The sequence below is a fragment of the Anolis carolinensis genome, unplaced genomic scaffold (assembly GCF_035594765.1).
Source record: "Anolis carolinensis isolate JA03-04 unplaced genomic scaffold, rAnoCar3.1.pri scaffold_13, whole genome shotgun sequence".
NCBI lineage: Eukaryota > Metazoa > Chordata > Lepidosauria > Squamata > Dactyloidae > Anolis > Anolis carolinensis.
In genome coordinates, this window is record NW_026943824.1 from 18044721 (window position 1) to 18067932 (window position 23212).

General features: G+C 41.0%; 1 protein-coding gene and 1 long non-coding RNA gene across 5 annotated transcripts in view; one reads left to right on the forward strand and one right to left on the reverse strand.

Moving 5' to 3' along the window:
- The window catches only part of rab11fip3 (RAB11 family interacting protein 3), a 102571-nt gene extending 83772 nt beyond the window's left edge, over positions 1-18799 (forward strand). For all 4 annotated transcript variants that reach the window (XM_062964192.1, XM_062964194.1, XM_062964193.1 and 1 more), the window contains 8 exons: positions 2833-2926; positions 4437-4540; positions 6013-6153; positions 9276-9357; positions 11582-11719; positions 13910-14065; positions 15462-15602; positions 16992-18799. In XM_062964192.1, coding sequence (XP_062820262.1) covers positions 2833-2926; positions 4437-4540; positions 6013-6153; positions 9276-9357; positions 11582-11719; positions 13910-14065; positions 15462-15602; positions 16992-17105 — 970 coding nt within the window. In that variant the 3' untranslated portion in view covers positions 17106-18799. The remainder of the gene's footprint in view (positions 1-2832; positions 2927-4436; positions 4541-6012; positions 6154-9275; positions 9358-11581; positions 11720-13909; positions 14066-15461; positions 15603-16991) is intronic.
- Positions 18740-22662, reverse strand: LOC134294151 (uncharacterized). Its single transcript, XR_010001120.1, has 2 exons — positions 20260-22662; positions 18740-19896 (listed from the first exon to the last, which is right to left on the reverse strand). It is a non-coding gene; the product is annotated as an uncharacterized LOC134294151 (long non-coding RNA).
- Positions 22663-23212: the final 550 nt, after the last annotated feature.

Consider the following 23212-nt stretch of genomic DNA (forward strand, 5'->3'; position numbering starts at 1 on the left):
ATTCACTCTTGGCAATGTCTTTCACTCCAGGAAAAAGGACCCTGATATATTTCCGTTTGGGTAGAGACTTGGAACACCCTATCTATGATAAACCCATTACTGGTTAACAGCTGATCAATGTCTGGCTTGAACGTCGTGCCATAAAACAACCACCTTTGGACTGCAAGAGTGGCACTGTCAAGACGTCTTGAAAATGCCTGTGGTTTCCGCAGGAGAGCCTTTTCTCCCCAGAGTGCCGATATATAATATAATTTAATATAATATATTAGAGGTAAAGGTTTCCCCTGACATTAAGTTCCATCGTGTCTGACTCTGGAGGTTGGGGCTCATCTCCATTTCTAAGCCCAAGAGCCGGCGTTGTCCGTAGACACCTCCTAGGTCATGTGGCCATAGACATGACTGCATGGAGCGCCGTTACCTTCCTGCCGAAGCAGTACCTATTGATCTACTCACACTCTGGGGGTTGGTGCTCATCTCCATTTCTAAGCCCAAGAGCCGGCATTGTCCATAGACACCTCCAAGGTCATGTGGCCACTGGCATGACGGCATGGAGCGCCATTACCTCCCCACCAGAGCAGTACCTATTGATCTACTCACACTCTGGGGGTTGGTGCTCATCTCCATTTCTAAGCCCAAGAGCCGGCATTGTCCATAGACACCTCCAAAGTCATGTGGCCAGCATGACTGCATGGAGCGCCGTTACCTTCCTGCCGAAGCAGTACCTATTGATCTACTCACACTCTGGGGGTTGGTGCTCATCTCCATTTCTAAGCCCAAGAGCCGGCATTGTCCATAGACACCTCCTAGGTCATGTGGCCACTGGCATGACTGCATGGAGCGCCGTTACCTTCCTCCCAGAGCAGTACCTATTGATCTACTCACATTGGCATGTTTTCAAACTGCTAGGTTGGCAGAAGCTGGGGCTAATAGTGGGAGCTCACTCGGCTCCCCGGATTTGAACCGCCAATCTTTCGGTCAGCAAGTTCAGGAACTCAGTGGTTTAACCCCCTGCAGCACCGGGGGCTCTATATCTATATATCTATATATATATATCTATAGCTATATCTATCTATCTATATATATGGATGTTTTAATTAATGTTATTTATTTTAATTGTAATTGTTTTTATACACTATATTTTATATTGATTTGTCCAGCATCTAATGATGCTAATTGTAAGTCCGCCCAGAGTCCCTGCTCGGGGGTGAGAAGGGCGAGAAATAAATTATATATATATATGTATATATATATCTGCCACTTCATGTGCTTTTGATCTTCATTGCTGTAATATATATTGCAGCAATGAGGATCAGAAGCACATGAAGTGGCATATATATATATATATATATATATATATATATATATATAATATAATATAGCATTTATATCTCGCCCTTCTAACCCCCGAGGGGGGACTTATATTTATATAGATAGATAGATAGATAGATAGATAGATAGATAGATAGATAGATAGATAGAAATATAATATAAGCTGTGCCTGGCCACATGTTGTTGTGGCGTAGTCTGGTAGTTAGGATCCCTCTGGTTAGGAAGCTGCCTGGCAATTTTACTATTTTTTGCTTTCTTTTTTTAGTAAGAAAAAATATTTTTGAATAATAAGAAAATATTATCCAAGAAGATGGAATGGAAGTCACATCCTTTTTTCCCCCCCTTTGATTGTGTGTGGGCTATATTTCTGTAGATTTTACTCTTCTTTCTTTTTCCTACTTTTCTATACCTCGGTTGTTCTCACTCTTTCGATGTAGTATAAAAATTTAATTATTTTTTTTTTTAAAAGGAAGCAGCCTGGCTTTGAAGCTATCAGGCTGTTCAGTGGTATTCAATGTGGCCAACCAAAGATCCCATGGAAGCAAACTGGCCTTGAAGCTGCAAAACTGCAAGGCTGGTCCACCATGGCAACATATTTTAAAATTGGCATTAGCTTCTATGCACAGCTACGAGGTCCTCTGGGTAATGTAGTTGTTTCAGTTCCCGGGTGGTCTCTGCGCATGCGTAGTAAACAATTGGTTTTTGTTTTTTTTGTTATTTGGACCTTATTTCTCTAGGTTTTTTTGATTGAAAGACATAGATTGGATGACTATGTCTTTTGTGGCCAAATTTGATATGATTTGGTTCAGTGGTTTTGTTGTTTACTCCATGGGGAAAACGTACATTACATATATACATATATATATACTAGCTGTGCCCAGCCACGCGTTGCTGTGGCTAGGACTTAATTTTTCTTTTCTTTTTGTTGTATGAATGTAGAGGCGTGGATGAGAGGTTGTGCTGTCAATTTTCAAGGTTGTGGGGCATTTAGTTTAGTTGTTTTGTCCGGTGCCGTGATTCCATTACCCTTTTATATATATAGATATATTGCAGCAATGAAGATCAAAAGCACCTGAAGTGGCAGAAAAGCCAGATCACTATCTGTCCATATTCCAAAGAGCAAAAGGAAAGGGTTCATAAGCATGAATACCTGGCACTCACCGGGTGCTCTGCCATTCCATATCGGTGCCGGAGTGTTTGCTCAGTTGAGAAGACAGTAATGGGTGGACAGCCGCCGTTAGCTATGTAACCAAAGTGCAGTGAATATATACATGTGTGTGTGTATATTTAAAAACAACTGCTTTGGGGTCAAAGTGGACTTTTGAAAGACGGTGTTGCTGTGGAACCCGCTGCAGAAAAAAGGGAAGGAAAGGCTAGCGCAAGTGTGACCCTGTTCTCGGCTCCAATGATTCTTCCGATGGCGATGTTGCTCTGCACGGGATGGCCCTCTCTCTGGATTGGCGCCTTCTCTCTCTGGATCGGGCTCTTCTCTGTCTTTTTCAGGCACCTGCACCAGACCGGGAGCCTTGTGGTCGATGCCATGGAGGAGCCTTTCCAGAACAACACCCAGTGCCTGGAGGAGGATATCACCGACAAGGTCAGCGGGAGCGCATCCAAGGGCCATAGTGCACACAGAGAATGGGCAGATTGGGTTCTGTGAGATTTCCGGGCTGTCTGGCCATGTTCCAGAAGCATTCTCTCTTGACCTGAGGGAGCCCGGGAGAGAGTGCCCCTGAGGCACCTGTTAGGACACAGGGGGCGGAGCTAGAGGAGTGGGCGTGGCTTCTTCCCAAGAGCCTGAGACAGGGCTGAGCATCTAGACCTCTCCTGAGGCGCTTGTTGGGACACACAGGGCGGAGCTAGGGAAGGGGGCGGGGCCTCCTTCCAAGAGCCCAACAGGGGTGAGCCTCTATACCTCTCCTGAGAGGCCTTTTAGGATTAAAGGGTGGGGCTAGGGGCAGGGGCGGGGCCTCTTCCCAAGTGCTGGAGACAGGGCTGAGCCCCTGAGGCACCTGTTAGGACACAGGGGGCGGAGCTAGAGGAGTGGGCGTGGCTTCTTCCCAAGAGCCTGAGACAGGGCTGAGCCTCTATACCTCTCCTGAGGCACTTGTTGGGACACAGAGGGCGGAGCTAGGGAAGGGGGCGGGGCCTCCTTCCAAGAGCCTGAGACAGGGCTGAGCCTCTACCTCTCCTAAGAGGCCTTTTAGGACTTAGGGGCAGGGCCTCTTTCCAAGAGCATGAGACAGGGCTGAGCCTCTATATACCTCCCCTGAGGCACTTGTTAGAACACGTGGTAGGGTATAGAGCAGGGGTCCCCAAACTAAGGCCCGGGGGCCGGATGCGGCCCATCGAAGCTATTTATCCGGCCCCCACGGCACAAGGGAAGAAGTGGGTTGGGCTAAATGACTCAAAGGGTCTCTTCTTCTCTTACAACCCTTATTATTATTATTATTATTATTATTATTATTATTATTATTATTATTAACATTGAGGCTGGGTGGCCATCTGTCAGGGATGCTTTGCTTGTGCTTTTGGTCTACAAAGGCAGAAGGGGGTTGGACTAAATGGCCCAAGGGGTCTCTTCCAACCCTCTTTATTATTATTATTATTATTATTATTATTATTATTATTATTAAACATTGAGGCTGGGTGGCCATCTGTCAGGGGTGCTTTCCTTGTTCTTTCGGTGCACAAAGGCAGAAGGGGATTGGACTCAATGGCCTAACGGGTCTCTTCCAACCCTCTTTGTTATTGTTGTTGTTGTTGTTGTTATTATTATTAATTATTATTATTATTGTTTGGTGGCCGGCTATAGTCCGGCCCTCCAACGGTCTTAAGGATCGTGAACTGGCCCCCTGTTTTAAAAGTTTGGGGACCCCTGGTATAGAGGTTCAGCCCTGTCAGAAACTTGGGAAGAGGCCCCGCCCCCTCCTGTAGCCCCGCCCCCTGCATCCAGGACAGGGATAGAAGCTCAGCTCTACCTCAGAGCTCATAACTCCGCCCATCCCAGTCCTGGCTGCCCATTTGTGGCAAAATACTGTTCGCTTACACTTGAAAATTACCTAGGGCTGGCCCTGCTCTGACGGCTGGGTTGCCTTTCTCCGCAGGTGATCTTCCTGGAGAAGAGGGTGACGGAGCTGGAAAAGGACACGGCTGCAAACGGGGAGCAGCACAGCCGCCTGAAGCAGGAAAACCTTCAGCTGGTGCACAGGTACGTGGTCGGGCTGCTTCAGGTGACTTGGGTGAAGGCTGAGAACGTTGCGCTTCAAGCGGAATTCAGCCCAGTCCAGCAAAGACACAATTGGAAAAGAAAATAAACTTACTGTTTACAGCATAGTCCAAATATAAACTTGCAGTGCAGCATCGAAACATAAATATTATAGTAAAACAAACTTACATACCCCTTGTAAGCATTTCAAGATGCAAAAAGCACTGCAAAATGCAGAGCATGGCTTCTCCAGCCTCTTCTCCCAAGAGGAAAAGCGAAACCAAAATTCACACACTTACACTGGGTGTAGTCTAAACTTAATTGCTTACCTGCTGACCTAGATTAGCTCCTGCATGTTGTGATCAGCAGTGTAGTTTTTTATTTAATCTCATAAGACCATAGGTAAGCAAAGAGACCTCTAAAGACCATCTAGACGGTCCCATAAGATCATAGAAAAGGAAAGGAAAGGGACCTCAAAAAACATCTAGATGATCTCATAAGGCCATCAGAAGATCATAGATAAGGAAAGGGACCCTCAAAGGCCATCTAGATGATCTCATCAAGCCACCAGAAGACCTTAGACCCTCAAAGACCATCTAGATTTTTTCATAAGGACATAGGTAAGGAAAGGGGCCCCCAAAGGCCATTAGATGATCTCATAAGACCATAGGTAAGGAAAGGGACCCTCAAAGGCCATCTAGATGATATCATCAGGCCATCAGAAGACCTTAGATAAGGAAAGAGACCCTCAAAGACTATCTAGATGGTCTCATAAGACCATAGGTAAGGAATGTGACCTCCAAAAGCCATCTAGATGATCTCATCCGGCCACCAGAAGACCTTAGATAAGGAAAGGGACCCCCAAAGGCCATCTAGACAGTCTCATAGGACCATAGGTAAGGAAAGGGACCCTCAAAGGCCATCTAGATGATATCATCAGGCCATCAGAAGACCTTAGATAAGGAAAGAGACCCTCAAAGACCATCTAGATGGTCTCATAAGACCATAGGTAAGGAATGTGACCTCCAAAAGCCATCTAGATGATCTCATCCGGCCACCAGAAGACCATAGATAAGGAACGGGACCCTCAAAGGCCATCTAGATGGTCTCATAAGGCCGTAGCTAAGCAGAGAGACCCTCAGAGACCTAGACGATTTCATAAGGCCATAAGTAAGCAAAGAGACCTCCAAAGACCAGGTAGACTTAGGTCAACTCTAAGTCTAAAGTTTAGGACAGGGCCTTGGAGGACCACATCCAGCCCGCAGGCCTTAGTTTGGGGACCCCTGATTTAACACATACAGAGCTTCATTATACCCTAACAGAGAAGGCGTGCTGATCAAGTCTGCAGTTGAAATCCAAAATATCCGGAAGGCCGAAGTTTGCCCATGCCTGTTCTAGATCCTCTGGTGTGACTCTATGAGAAAGATCCACTGGAAACTGAAACTCACTCCAAATCTTTTCCTTTTTCTGGTTAGAGCAAACGCCTTGGAGGAGCAGTTGAAAGAGCAGGAGCTGAAATCGGATGAAGTCCTCATGGAAGAAGTCCGGAAGCAGAGGGAGCTTCTCTGCAAAATGGAGCGGGAGAAGAGCATCGAGATCGAGAACCTGCAAGCCCGGTAAGGATCCATCACGGATCGCTTGAGAAATGATGACTGGGGCTCGAATTTGGACCTTTTGTGTGAAAAGTGCAATATTTGGGAGACGGCAGCAACAGCAGAGGCTGATAGAAGGGCTGCAAACAAGATCCTCCATTTGTTGCATCATCATTATTATTATTATTATTATTATTATTATTATTATTATTATTATTATTATTATGACACAGCAAACAAGATAGATATGCTGGATTTCGTATCACAAAATAACAAATCGAACACTTCCAAGTGTCCAGGACTGTGTGATGTATTATTATTATTATTATTGTTGTATAACATTGCAAATAAGATAAATATGCTGGATTTCGTATCACAAAATCACAAGTCAAACACTTCCCAAGTGTCTAGGACCGTGTGATGTAGTATTATTATTATTATTATTATTATTATTATTATTATTATATGACACAGCAAACAAGATAGATATGCTGGATTTCGTATCACAAAATAACAAATCGAACACTTCCAAGTGTCCAGGACTGTGTGATGTATTATTATTATTATTGTTGTTGTTGTTGTTGTTGTTGTTGTTGTTGTTGTTGTATAACATTGCAAATAAGATAAATATGCTGGATTTCGTATCACAAAATCACAAGTCAAACACTTCCCAAGTGTCTAGGACCGTGTGATGTACTATTATTATTATTATTATTATTATTATTATTATTATTATTATTATTATTATTTTATTATGAGACAGCAAACATGATAGATATGCTGGATGTCGTATCACAAAACCACAAGTCGAACACTTCCCAAGTGTCTAGGACTGTGTGATGTATTTTCGAATGATTCTCTATTATTATTATTATTATTATTATTATTATTATTATTATTATTATTATTTTATTATGACACAGCAAACAAGATAGATATGCTGGATTTCGTATCACAAAATAACAAATTGAACACTTCCAAGTGTCCAGGACTGTGTGATGTATTATTATTATTATTGTTGTTGTTGTTGTTGTTGTTGTTGTATAACATTGCAAATAAGATAAATATGCTGGATTTCGTATCACAAAATCACAAGTCAAACACTTCCCAAGTGTCTAGGACCGTGTGATGTACTATTATTATTATTATTATTATTATTATTATTATTATTTTATTATGAGACAGCAAACATGATAGATATGCTGGATGTCGTATCACAAAACCACAAGTCGAACACTTCCCAAGTGTCTAGGACTGTGTGATGTATTTTCGAATGATTCTCTATTATTATTATTATTATTATTATTATTATTATTATTATTATTATTATTATTTTATTATGACACAGCAAACATGATAGATATGCTGGATTTCGTATCACAAAATCACAAGTCGAACACTTCCCAAGTGTCTAGGACTGTGTGATGTATTTTCGGATGATGCGCACAGATCCCAGCAAGGTGGCCTTTTGCAGTTGGCAGATCGTGATTTTGTCAATGTCTATTGTTTCCAAATGCCGGCTGAGATCTTTTGGCACGGCACCCAGTGTGCCGATCACCACTGGGACCACCTGTACTTATTTATGCCAGAGCCTTTTCCGTTTGATCTTGAGGTCCTCATAATGGTTGAATTTTTCTTGTTTTTCGTCAATCTGACTGTCACCTGATATGGCGACATCAAAGATCCAAACTTGTTTCTTTTCCACAACTGTGAAATTGTGTTCCAAAACTTTGTCAGTCTGGATCTGAAAGTATTTCTGTGTGTTCATTTTCCATGACCTTTGCAGGTTTGTGATCCCACCAGTTCTTTACTGCTGGGAGGTGGTACTTGTGACATAAATTCCAATGGATCATTTGGGCCACATAGTTGTGCCTCTGGTTGTAGTCTGTCTGTGCGATTTTCTTACAGCAGTTGAGGATATGATCCATGGTTTCGTCCGTTTCCTTGCACAGTCTGCATTTTGGGTCATCAGCTGATTTTTCGATCTTGGCCTTAATAGCCTTTGTCCTGATGTCTTGCTCCTGGGCTGCAAGGATCAGGCCTTCTGTCTCCTTCTTCAGGGTCCCATTCGTGAGCCAGAGCCAGGTCTTCTCCTTATCAGCTTTTCCTTCAATTTTGTCAAGGAACTTTCCATGCAATGTTTTGTTGTGCCAGCTGTCAGCTCTAGTTTGTAGTGCGGTTTTCTTGTACTGATTCTTTGTCTGCTGTGCTTTGAGGAGTTTATGATTTTTGACTTCAATCAAAGCAGGTTCTTCACTTTGCTTTCCATCTTCTGCCAGGGCATGTTCTTCTTCTTTGACGGCTTGTTTGACTTGTAAGAGTCCTCTGCCCCCTGATCTTCTAGGCAGATATAGCCGGTCAACATCACTGCGAGGATCCAGTGAATGATGAATGGTCATGAGTTTTCTTGTTTTTCTGTCCAAATTGTCCAGTTCCATCTGTGTCCAGTTTATGATGCGAGCAGTACAGTCTCACTTATCCAACACTTGCTTATCCAACATTCTGGATTATCCAACACATTTTTGTAGTCAATGTTTTCATTATATCATGATATTTTGGTGCTAAATTTGTAAATACAGTAATTACTACATAGCATTACTGCTCATTGAACTACTTTTTCTGTCAAATTTGTTGTATAACATGATGTTTTGGTGCTTCATTTGTAAAATCATAATCTATTTTGATGTTTAATAGGCTTTTTCTTAATCTCTCCTTATTATCCAACATATTCACTTATCCAACATTCTGCCAGCCCATTTATGTTGGATAAGTGAGAGTCTACTGTATATCTTATGACAGGTATGGCCCAGGTGTTTATGGCCTTGATGGCGTTGCCTCCATTGAGCTTGCTTTTGAGAATTTTTCTGGCCCTTTGTGTGTATTCTTTGCTGACCACAGTTATTATTATTATTATTATTATTATTATTATTATTATTATTATTATTATTGATACAACGACATAGTATCAATAATACGCCCAAAATGGTCAATAGCAATATAAATTAATTTTGCCTGGATTTTCCGTCCAAAAAGAGACACCTTGTGAGTCACCACTGGGCTAGTCTCAGAAAAGAGATGGAAGAATCTTTTCTACCTATTAAAGTGTGTGTGTGTGTGTGTGTGTTTTTTTTTTTGTATTGCTGCAGATTGCAACAGCTGGATGATGAGAACAGCGAACTGCGCTCCTGTGTTCCTTGCCTAAAAGCCAATATTGAGAGATTGGAGGAGGTGAGATGCCTCTCACTTTCTGAGAGTAGAGATGTCATGGTTTTGTCTCTAGGAATAGAAGCAAATGGGCTGCAGTCATATGCGCGTTTGCCTAGAGTAGTGATGGCCAACCTATGACACGCGTGTCAGCACTGACACGCCTAGCCATTTTTGCTGACATGCAGATTGATTGGATGACTAATGTCTTTTGTGCCCAAATTTGGTGCGATTTGGTCCAGTGGTTTTGTTGTTTACTCCATGGGAATTATGCACATTACATACATACATACATATCTATATATATAAAAGAGTGATGGCATCACGGCGACCCACAAAACAACAGGCCCCCCAACCTCGACATTTGACAACACAACCCAACATCCACGCCTCTAGGTTGATACAACAAAAAGAAAAGAAAAATAAAGTCCTAATTAGAGAGAGAGGAATAATTGCTTTTATCCAATTGCTGCCAGTTAGAAGGCTAAGCTCCTCCAACTTGGTCTCCTAGCAACCCAATAAAAAATAATAAAAAGCACTAAAAAAATAATTTAAAACACTAAAAATTAATACAATAAAATACTATAATAACAGAAAAGAACCAAAAATAATACAAGAAAATAATAAAATATAATAAATAAAAAAATAACTTACAATAAAATTAATTAAAAAATACAAATAACGTCAAATAAAAATTACACAGCAATTTTTAACCAATACCACCACCACTATATATATATATATAATCATTCTATTATTATTCTATTATTATTGTAGTATATTATTACTATTATATTATTATTATATTATTCATTATTCATGACTACATTGATACTACAACCGAGAGAAATCAGCGTGGAAACTGCAAGAGGTCCCATAGATTGTTGTACATGGAAATAAGGGTAGTAAATAATTTTTGATTTATTAAATACAGTTATATATTACAATTATATATTTTTGTTATTTAAACTATACATATTGTGAAATTATGGTGTTTTTTTTTCTCAAAGTGACACACCACCCAAGTCATGTTAGGCTTTTTGCTGAATTCTGACACACCAAACGCAAAAGGTTGCCCATCATTGTTCGAGAAGTATGGGAAATAAAGTATTGAGGAATTGGTTAAGGTAAAGGGTCTCCTGGGCTGAGTGGGTTGCTAGGAGACCAAGTGAGCGGAGCTTAGCCTTTTAACTGACATCAATTGGATAAAAACAATTATTCCTCTCCCTGTAATTAGGACTTTATTTTTCTTTTCTTTTTGTTGTATCAACCTAGAGGCATGGATGAGGGGTTGTGCTGTCAATTTTCGAGGTTGTGGGGTGTTTGCTTTTGTTGTTTTGTCCGCTGCCGTGATGCCATCACTTTTATATATATATAGATAGATTATATTATGTACTATAAATATCTATCTATATCTATATATATAAAAGAGTGATGGCATCACGGCGACCCACAAAACAACAAAACTACAAGCCCCCCAACCTCGAAATTTGACAACACAACCCATCATCCACGCCTCTAGGTTGATACAACAAAAAGAAAAGGAAAATAAAGTCCTAATTAGAGAGAGAGGAATAATTGCTTTTATCCAATTGCTGCCAGTTAGAAGGCTAAGCTCCTCCAACTTGGTCTCCTAGCAACCCAATTAAAAATAATAAAAAACACTAAAAGATTAATACAATAAAATACTATAATGACAGGAAATAACTAAAAATAATACAAGAAAATAATAAAATATAAGAAATAAAAATATAACTTACAATAAAATTAATAAAAAATTGCAAATAACGTCAAATAAAAATTACACAACAATTTTTAACCAATACCACCACCACTTTGCCACAGCAACGCGTGGCCGGGCACAGCTAGTAGTGTGTGTGTGTATATATATATATATATATATATATATATATATATATATATATATATATAAAATAATGTGCAGTTATTCATTATTTATTTATAAAAAATATTTCCTTAACAAAAAATGGGTGGGGGTTCGGTGGGGGGCTGGAATGGATTAATAGCCTTTTAATGGGGAAATACACTTGGAGATTACATATAACATTTTGAGTTAACAGCTCGGTCAACGAACGAATTAAACTCTTTAGTCAAGGTATCACTGTATTATTATTATTAATAATAAATACACATAATCATCATGAATGCCTATGAAAGGGGGAATGTGAAGGCTGGTGGCCAGACTGACCAAACGTTCCTCTTTGGTGATTTCTCTCGCTGGATTTAGGAAAAGCGCAAGTTATTGGATGAAATAGAAGATCTCACCGTGCAGCTGAATGAGGAGCAAGAGAACAAGAGGAAGCTGGGAGACAAGCTGAACCAAGAGAGACACCAGTTTCAGAAGGAGAAAGAATCCACACAGGAGGTCAGTTGAGTCCACCACTAATCAGGGCCACAAAACTGTCCCATTATTATTATTATTATTATTATTTTATTATGACACAGCATAATAAAATAATTTTGTCAAGGAACTTTCCATGCAATGTTTTGTTGTGCCAGTTGTCAGCTCTAGTTTGTAGTGCGGTTTTCTTGTACTGTTTTTTTGTCTGCTGTGCTTTGAGGAGTTTCTGATTTTTGACTTCAATCAAAGCAGGTTCTTCACTTTGCTTTACATATTCTGCCAGGGCATGTTTTTCTTCTTTGACTGCTTGTTTTACTTATTATAATTATTATAATTATTATTCTTTTATGACACAGCAAACAAGATAGATATGCTGGATTTCGTATCACAAAATCACAAGTCGAACACTTCCCAAGCGTCTATTATTGTGTGATGTATTTTCGGATGATGTGTGCAGATCCCATTCGGGTGGCCTTTTGCAGTTGGCAGATCGTAATTTTGTCAATGTCTATTGTTTCCAAATGCCGGCTGAGATTTTTTGGCACGGCACCCAGTGTGCCCATCACCACCGGGACCACCTGCACTGGTTTCTGCCAGAGTCTTTGAAGTTCAATCTTGAGGTCCTGATAGCGGCTGAGTTTTTCCTGTTGTTTTTCGTCAATGTGACTGTCACCTGGGACGGCAACATCATCATCATCATCATTATTATTATTGACATGTATTATTTTACTCTATTATTATTAAAAGGATACATAAGCACATTTACATTGAAGAAGATGAAAATAATGATTTAACCAGAGTTGAACAGTCATATCTTAAATTACAGTTTGATGAAAAGATTCAAAAACATTTAAACTACTGATGCCTCAATTAATGTAATTTTATTGGTATCTCGGCTTACAAATGTTTTCCCAGTTTTTCGTGGTAAAATTAGGTGCCTCGGCTTATATTCGGGTCGGCTTATATTCGAGTATATACGGTATTATTTATTGTTTTTATATCCTGGCTAAGGAATCATGGGAGTTGAAGTCCAGTTACCTCTGTGATGGCCAAGCTATGACATGCGTGTCAGCACTGACACGCCTAGCCATTTTTGATGACACGCTGCCACATGCAGATGGATTGGATGACTATGTCTTTTGTGGCCAAATTTGGTGTGATTTGGTCCAGTGGTTTTGTTGTTTACTCCATGGGAATTATGCACATTACATCTAATTATATATATTTCTATTATTATTATTATTATTATTATTATTATATTATATATAATATATTATATATAATATATATATATATTATTATTATATTATTATTATAAAATTTCTATTATTCTATTATTATTGTAGTATATTATATTATTACTATTATATTATTTTTATATTATTCATTATTCATGACTACATTGAAACTAGAATAGAGAGAAATGATTCTATGAGTCTATGAAATCAGCATGGAAACGGCAAGAGGTCCCATAGATTGTTGTACATGGAAATAATGGTAGTAAATAGTTTTCGATTTATTAAATACAGTTATATATTACAATTATAAATTTTTGTTATTTAAACTATACATATATAAATAACAAAAATATATAATTGTAATACGTAACTATATTCAATAAATTAAAAAAACCTATAAATATAAACTATCCATATTAGGAGCTTCCGGTGGCCGAGGGGATTAAAGCCTTGTGACTTGAAGGTTGGGTTGCTGACCTGAAGGCTGCCAGGTGCGAATCCCACCCGGGGAGAGCACGGATGAGCTCCCTCTGTCAGCTCCAGCTTCATGCGCGGACATGAGAGAAGCCTCCCACAAGGATGGTAAAAACATCAAAACATCCGGGCAATGTTCCCTGGGCAACGCCCTTGCAGACGGCCAATTCTCCCACTCTAGAAGCAACTCAGGTTGCTCCTGACATGAAAAAAACCAAAACAAAAAACTATACATATTGTGAAATTATGGTTTTTTTCTCAAAGTGACACACCACTCAAGTCATGCTAGGTTTTTTTGGTGAATTTTGACACACCAAGCGCAAAAGGTTGCCCATCACTGAGTTACCCAGAGGGAGGGCCGAAGTTCGCCCATGCCTGTACTATAGTACTTAGGCTTGTTTGCTTCTTCATACTCAGCATTGCTGTGTGTCTATGAGACAGAAACAAGTGGCATTTTACAAAAATAATAGCCCTCTTGTGTTGTTGTTTCCTTGCTTCGCAGCTAATTGAAGACCTTAGGAAACAGCTGGAACACTTGCAGCTCTTCAAGCTGGAGGCCGAGCAGCGAAGGGGCAGGAGCAGCAGCATCGGCCTCCAGGAATACAACAGCCGGACGCGGGAAACGGAGCTCGAGCAGGAGATCAGGCGGCTCAAGCAGGTAAGTGGGAAGAAAGCCTCCTGAGCCATGGTGCAAACCCACGCTCTGGTCTCGGACCAATGCTGCAGTTTGGTGCCTATTCACTAAGGCAGGCATGAACCAACTTCGTTCCTCCCTCCAGGTGTAACAGGAACTTTTTTCAAGGAACTTCCCATGCAATGTTTTGTTGTGCCAGCTGTCAGCTCTAGTTTGTAGTGCGGTTTTCTTGTACTGATTCTTTGTCTGCTGTGATTTGAGGAGTCTCTGATTTCTGACTTCAATCAAAGCAGGTTCTTCACTTGGCTTTCCATATTCTGCCAGGGCATGTTCTTCTTTGACTGCTTGTTTATTATTGTTGTGACGACTACCGTAAAACATGGTCAAACTGTCAATAATCCTCCCAGGAAAATCTCCTATATGTACCAGGCCCTAGGGAGGTACGCCTGGAAGCCACAAGGCGTAGAGCCTTTTTGACCGATGCTCAAATTCTGTGGAACTCATTGCCTCCATATATTAGAGCAATGTCGGAGTTGCGACCTTTTGTAAAAGCGCTCAAGACTTGGCTGTTTGGCTGTGCATTTAAGTAAATCAGATCAAATTTGCCAAATAGTCACTGTTGAATGTTTTTAGGTTGAATGTTTTTTATATTGTGGAATGATATTTTAAATTGTAAGTTGCTTGGAGCACTCTGGTGGAGAGCAACTAATTAAGAAATAAAGTGAAGTGAAGTGCACTTTAATATTGTTCCTCACCTTCAGGCTCAGTGGTTATTGAGATCACCCCCCCCCCCCCCCGTCCCCTCCTCATATATCTCAGGGACCCCCTTCAGAGTCTTTACATTTTATTCTCTGCATGTCCAGTTATTATTATTACTTAGTTTTTATTGGTGGTTAATGTTGTTTATGTTTTTATGTATGTTTTTTAGTTTTGTTTTGCCAGCTGTCAGCTCTAGTTTGTAGTGCGGTTTTCTTGTACTGATTCTTTGTCTGCTGTGTTTTGAGGAGTTTCTGATTTTTGACTTCAATCAAAGCAGGTTCTTCACTTTGCTTTACATATTCTGCCAGGGCATGTTCTTCTTCTTCGACTGCTTGTTTATTATTATTGTTGTGACGACTGCCGTAAAACACGGTCAAACTGTCAATAAGAGCAAGAGAATGGGACAGTGCAATTGTCGCTATAAGGTTGCTTCTGTCTTGTTTGTGAATCTCGGCCAAAGTCTTGAAGCTTACCATGCTGTATATGCAGAAGACTCTGTCCGAGAGAAGGTTCAGGTGGCAGGGCTGCCAAAGCACGACTGTCGGCCAGAAAAGGGTTTTCGATGATCGGATTCTGCGTAAGGTGGTTTCCCTTGGTTTCCCCTGTCCTCCTTGCTTCCATCTTGGAAAGAGCTGAGATTTTGTTTTCCGTTTGCACACAGGACAACCGAACCCTGAAGGACCAGAACGATGAGCTGAACGGGCAGATCATCAACCTCAGCATTCAAGGCGCCAAGAACCTCTTCTCTGCGTCCTTCTCCGAGTCTCTGGCTGCAGAAATCAGCTCAGTTTCCCGCGATGAGGTACCGTTGTTAAAGAGTCTCTCGGCGCTCCTTTCCTCCAACTATAACAGAAAAATTACATTATTTAGGAGCTGAATTGAAACATCTCGAGATGTTTTAGGAATTGAACTGTAAAGTGCTAATTAGGGGCTTTGGAACACCCTAACTTCCATGTTTTTCTCTTGTCGCCAGAATAAATGAAGTCTTTGCTTGCCAAATCGCACCAAATTTGGCCACAAAAGACATACCCTGTTTCCCCGAAAATAAGACACTGTCTTATATTAATTTTTGCTCCCAAAGATGCACTAGGTCTTATTTTCAGGGGATGTCTTATTTTTCCAGGAAGAAGAATTCACATTTATTGTTGAATAAAAAATGAAAATTTATTATATACTTTACAGTAGTTGTCATCACAAACCAGCATAACCAGACGAACTGTGAATCCTTTCAAGAAGTTCTTGTTATTACCATTATTTCCATGTACAGCTATCTATGGTACATACATTTACCAATCCTGCATGCTCTGGTGTTGTTTGACGGGCATGCTTCTGAACACAAACTTTACTAGGTCTTACTTTAATAAGACCTCTACTAGGTCTTATTTTCCAGGGATGTCTTATTTTCGGGGAAACAGGGTAGTCATCCAATCTATGTCTTTCAAACAAAAAAAAACCTAGAAAAATAAAGTCTAAATTAGAGGACGAAGAAGAGTAATTTTCAACCCTAGCTATCAGTCAGAAGGGTAGGCCCTGCTCTCTTTAGGCCCTGCAGCCAACAAATGATTCCCATAAGCCACAGCAACGCGTGGCCGGGCACAGCTAGTATATTATATTACTAGTACAGCACAATATAAGCATTATATATTACTACTAGCTGTGCCCGGCTACGCGTTGCTGTGGCAAAGCATGGTGGTATGGGAAATAAAGTATTGAGAAATTGGTGGTAGTTAAGGTAAAGGGTAAAGGTTTTACCTGACATTAAGTCCATTATAAATGGGTTATATAGCTGTGTGGAAGGGCCTTGAGTCTACACTGCCATATAATCCAGTTCAAATCTGATAATCTGTATTTTATAGGCAGTGTGGAAGAGGCCTAAGTGAGGCCTAACTCTGCCAGTCCCCTGGGCTGAGTGGGTTGCTAAGAGACCAAGTAGGCGGAGCTTAGCCTTCTAACTGGCAGCAATTGGATAAAAACAATTATTCCTCTCCCTCTAATTAGGACTTTGTTTTTCTTTTCTTTTTGTTGTATGAACGTAGAGGCATGGATGAGGGGTCGTGCTGCCAAGTTTAGTGTTTCTGGGATGTGTAGTTTTGTTGTTTTGTCCTAGGCCGAAATTTCATTACCCTTTTATATATATAGATATTGTACTATACGACTATATTACAATATGAATGTCCTTCTTTCCAAACAGCTAATGGAGGCCATTCAGAAACAAGAGGAGATCAATTACCGACTCCAAGACTACATTGACAGGATCATCGTGGCGATCATGGAAACCAACCCGTCGATCCTGGAAGTCAAGTAGGATCCTCAGAGCCGTGGGCTTGCAGTCCTGATGGCGCCTGTCTGTCAATGATGGATTTGCTGCTCTGGGAAGAGAACACTGGCAAAAAAAAATCCTTGCTCGGAAGCAAGAAGCCTCACATCGGGACGGGATGGGTGACGAATCCTGGTGGATTTGGGGAAAGAAAAGACCCGCCTCTTTTCCCTCCTGTGACTGATGGGGGTGAGGCTGGGATTGGCGGAAGGGAACCTCGAGCAGAGGAAGCGGCCGCCAAAGAAGATGGAAATGGGGCGGGAGCGACGAACATAAACGCACACCACATCACCCTGCGGACGGACACGGCGCTACAACTTGAAACTCCGTTCCCATAACCTCACAACCCTTTCGACTTGCAACGGGTAGAGGAATGAAGCAGTCGCGGTGGGATGAGAAAGGGAACGGAGGCCCCGGACGCCTTGCCTTGCCCATTCATCTCATCCTGAGAGTCCACCAAGAGCTGAACTTGGCGACACGTTCCTCCGTAGCATTGTAGAGGTTCTCCAACATGAAGCGTGGCTTCTCCTTACGTGGCCACATGAAGCGTGGCAGTGACTTCTTGCATATCCAAAATCCTTGGCGTTTCTCTCTCTCGTTTCCTTCGGAGCCGAAAAGCATTTTTAAGGGTCTCCCACAGGTATCTTACGGGGTTTGCTGCCTTAAAAGGACAAGACTTGACGTGCCGACCGTCAAAACAAAATTGTGGGGAGGTGAAAAGTGCAGGGAACGGGACCCTTGGTGCCATCTGGTTGACGGCGGAGTGGCCGCTGACGGGTGGCCCTTCGAGGCACGTAACATGCGGGATGGGGGGATGCTAAGCCGATAATAATGTAGGCCTGATTCTCCCCAATTCCTCCCCTCGACGATGAAAACCACGCAATTCCTCCGTCACGACACCCCTCCTTCTTTTTGTAACGTCTTTCCGTTGCCTATCTTTTTGGTCACTTTGGAGCAGGAACAACAACTGGAACGACAAGGGTGAGGAGGAGAGATCCAGGTGAAAGGCGGAAACGATATTCCCAATTTCTACTCTCGACGACGAAAACCACGCAATTCCTCCGTCACGGCACACCTTTTTCTATTCATAACGTCTTTCCGTTGTTTATCTTTTTGGTCACTTTGGAGCAGGAACAACAACTGGAACAACAAGGGTGAGGAGGAGAGAAGCCAGATGAAAGGCGGAAGAGATATTCCCAATTCCTCCCCTCGACGACGAAACCACGTAATTCCGCTATCACCTTTTTCTATTCGTAACGTCTTTCCGTTGCTTATCTTTTTGGTCACTTTGGAGCAGGAACAACAACTGGAACGACAAGGGTGAGGAGGAGAGAAGCCAGGTGAAAGGCGGAAGCGATATTCCCAATTCCCTCGACAACTAAAACCACGTAATTCCTCTGTCACGGCACACCTTTTTCTATTCATAACGTCTTTCCGTTGCTAATCTTTTTGGTCACTTTGGAGCAGGAACAACAACTGGAACAACAAGGGTGAGGAGGAGAGATCCAGACGAAAGTCGGAAGCGATATTCCCAGCTCCTGATACAACCATGTTGGACACGTCAAAAAAACATTTGGTTCACTGCGGATGAAGTAGGCGATATCCGTTCCTCGCTCTGGCTCTATATTTATGACGGTTTTTGCATATCTTGGGGAGAAATTAAAGAGTTGTGTTGGATCTTATTCTCTCCTGCTCACATATATATCACTAGGATACTTTGGGGGGGAAAGTTGTGTTTCTCACTCATTTTCATCCCCCATATTGTCAATACCTAAAAGGCGCACAATTTCTACTGAACTTAAAGATTATCTTGTTTTCTGTTTTGTTTTTGGGACTTGGTTTTCGAGGTCATGTTTATTTTGAAGTTTTCAAACAGACGAGACTCGGAACTTTATGCTGCACGGTGTCTTTATTGTGAAAGAGGAAGGAAAACACTCTAAAGCCCAGCGCGAATCTACACACTCTTCTCTCCCTGTAAAAAGACACAAACCGATTGTGCTGCATCGATGACAAGGTAGCAATGCCTTCAGTGCTGCCTGAACCACACACTCATCTTGTCCTCATAGAGAGATGGGATTGGTGGCATTGAATATATCTTCTTTGCAATCATAATGTCATTTGATCCTCAGTCCACCATGTGCAATATCCATCATTTCCAACTGGATCGAGCAGACGATAACACAGAGGAGCGACTTCTTCACGTCCACGATGCCCAACCATCTTTTCACGCTTTCCCCAGCTCCCAGACTTTTGATCCTCTTCCTTCAAACACAACCTGAACAAAACCAGAGTATCCATATCGTAACTTATGATGTAGGAATGATACCTTCATAGGTTGTCATTACAGTGGTCTTCTCCTGTCCTGTGTTGGCCACAAAGAGCAACGAGGCCGAGGACACTTCCGTTGAAGGCTCCCCACTGAACTTGTGGAGCACTTTCAACACCTTCAAGTAATGTCTTAGTAGACGTGATGGTCCTCTCCTGTCCTGTGTTGGCCACAAAGAGCAACGAGGCTAAGGACACTTCCACTAAAGGCTCTCAACTGAATCTATGGAGCACTTTCAACTACGGTCACATACACCTTCAAGTAATGTCTTAGTAGATGTAACGGCCCTCTCCTGTCCTGTGTTGGCCCCCAAGAGCAATGAGACCGAGGACTAAGTAATGTCTTAGTAGATGTGATGGCCCTCTCCTGTCCTGTGTTGGCCACAAAGAGCAACGAGGCCGAGGACACTTCCATTGAAGGCTCCCAACCTAACTTGTGGAGCACTTTCAACACCTTCAAGTAATGTCTTAGTAGATATGATGGCCCTCTTCTATCTTGTGTTGGCCACAAAGAACAACAAGGCCAAGGATACTTCCGTTGAAGGCTCCCAACTGAACTTGTGGAGCATTTTCAACACCTTCAAGTAATGTCTTAGTAGATGTGATGGCCCTCTTCTATCTTGTGTTGGCCACAAAGAACAACAAGGCCAAGGATACTTCCGTTGAAGGCTCCCAACTGAACTTGTGGAGCATTTTCAACACCTTCAAGTAATGTCTTAGTAGATGTGATGGTCCTCTCCTGTCTTGTGTTGGCCACAAAGAGCAACGAGGCCGAGGACACTTCCGTTGAAGGCTCCCAACTGAACTTGTGGAGCACTTTCAACACCTTCAAGTAATGTCTTAGTAGACATGATGGCTCTCTCCTGTCCTGTGTTGGCCACAAAGAGCAACAAGGCCGAGGACACTTGCGTTGAAGGCTCCCAACTGAACTTGTGGAGCACTTACAACACCTTCAAGTAATGTCTTAGTAGGTTTGGTGGCCCTCTTCTATCTTGTGTTGGCCACAAAGAACAACGAGGCCGAGGACACTTCTTTTGAAGGCTCCCAACTGAACTTTTGGAGCACTTTCAACACCTTCAAGTAATGTCTTAGTAGATGTACGGATCACCTTTGCTGTCCTACTCTGTTGTGTTTCTCGAGAGGTTCTGTAGATGAATCAGGTTCAAGGTGGTGATGATCTACCCAAGAATAGCGATCTTCTCCTGTCTGTCTCTCTACAAACTTCCCGTTCTTTTATCTCGTGGATGAAATGCCCCACCTTCATGCAAATTGTCCACGTTTGGGCTTCACGGACTACTACAGCCACGCAGATCCTTGCTATGCCGTTCCCAACCATTCCCTTACCACCACCAAAGGAGAATTTTCCTGCTAGAAAGTATTTATTTACATTTTGTAAACAAACATGAGCATATCGTTCTTTCTCCTGGATTTCCATCTGCCTCTTCCAGTGTTGTTTCTAGTGCAGGCATGTTCGTTGAGCAAACTTCAGGTATTTTGGACTGCAACTCCCACAATTCCTAACAGCCGGAATTGTGGGAGTTGTAGTCCAAAATAGCCGGAGGGCTAAAAAAAAGAGAAAAATCCATGTACTGTATATTTGCGGAGGAATTTTTGGGTGTAAATCTATGTATACTTGGATAGGGGGGGGAAAAAATCTTCTTTTTCTACCTGGTAGAGTTAGGTATTTTTGTATAGCTCGAAGGCCAATCGACTTTTTAATACTTTGAAGAAGAAGAGAGCGACGCCTCTGTGTATCAACACACACCAATCGATCTCTGTGTATATGTATGTATGTATAATGTACAAATCTATAAATAATCAGACCTGCCTTTCTTGACTTGGGCATCGGTGAGCTCGACACACACACCGCACTCCTCTCCCGGCCTCCTGGTTAAATATCGGCTCACAACAGCGGTACTGTAATGTAAATAAAGTCACAGGAGGGAGGGGGGAAGTCGAACCAACAGAAGTGGAGCACTGGCTTGCACACACTGCTTTAATTTCCTGAGAAAAGAAATAAAATAAAAACCTGTTCTTCCCTGCTGGTATGTGAAGGAATTTCCAAAAAGGAGACAAATGGTATTATTTGTCTTTATAACGGGTGTAATGACTCTTGTCTGATTAAAACCTGTTACTGTCTCTTTGCTGGACGTTTGGCTCTCCGTGTGTTTGTTCTGTGTTTTCTTCTCTTTTTCTGCTGTGGATGCTGGGTGCTGTTTACTTTATTTACTGACCGCACTTTCTCATCCCGAAGGGGATTCGGGGCGGCTTTATTTCTTTATTTACTTACAATATTTACTGTATATACTCGAGTATAAGCCTAGTTTTTCAGCCCGATTCGGGGCGGCTTTATTTATTTACAATATTTACTGTATATACTCGAGTATAATCCTAGTTTTTCAGCCCGATTTGGGGCGGCTTTATTTCTTTATTTACAATATTTACTGTATATACTCGAGTATAATCCTAGTTTTTCAGCCCGATTCGGGGCGGCTTTATTTCTTTATTTACAATATTTACTGTATATACTCGAGTATAATCCTAGTTTTTCAGCCCGATTCGGGGCGGCTTTATTTCTTTATTTACAATATTTACTGTATATACTCGAGTATAAGCCTAGTTTTTCAGCCCGATTCGGGGCGGCTTTATTTCTTTATTTACTTACAATATTTACTGTATATACTCAAGTATAAGCCTAGTTTTTCAGCCCTTTTTTAAGACTGAAAAAGCCCCCCTCGGCTTATACTCAGGTGGGGTCCTGGTTGGCTTATATTTGGGTCAGCTTATACTCGAGAATATATGGTACATTCATTATTTTTCTCTATTATTATTGATATTATTACATTTATTATTTTTCTCTATTATTGTTGCTACTATTACATTTATAATAATACAGTAGAGTCTCACTTATCCAACATAAACGGGCCGGCAGAATGTTGGATAAGCGAATATGTTGGATAATAAGGAGGCATTAAGGAAAAGCCTATTAAACATCAAATTAGGTTATGATTTTACAAATGAAGCACCAAAACATCACATTAGAAAACAAATTTGTCAGAAAAAGTAGTTCAATACGCAGTAATGCTATGTAGTAATTACTGTATTTATGAATTTAGCACCAAAATAGCATGATATATTGAAAACATTGACTACAAAAATGAGTTGGATAATCCAGAACGTTGGATAAGCGAGTGTTGGATAAGTGAGACTCTACTGTAATAATATCTGAGTGAAATAATAAATGTATTATTAATAATAATAAAAATAGAGTAAAATAAATTAATAATAGTAATAATACATTTATTATTTCACTCAGATATTATTATTATTATTATTATTATTATTACAGTAGAGTCTCACTTATCCAAGCCTCGCTTATCGAACATTCTGGATTATCCAACACATTTTTGTAGTCAATGTTTTAATAAGTCATGATACTTTGGTGCTAAATTCATAAATACAGTAATTACTACATATCATTACTGCATGTTGAACTACTTTTTCTGTCAAATTTGTTGTCTAACATGATGTTTTGGTGCTTAATTTGTAAAATCGTAACCTAAATTGATGTTTAATAGGTTTTTCCTTAATCTCGCCTTATTATCCAACATATTCGCTTATCCAACGTTCTGTTGGATAAGTGAGACTCTACTGTATTATTGCATTTATTATTTTACTCTATTGATTATTACATGTATTATTTTCCTGTATTTATTATTGTTATTATTACATGTACAGTAGAGTCTCACTTATCCAAGCTAAACGGGCCG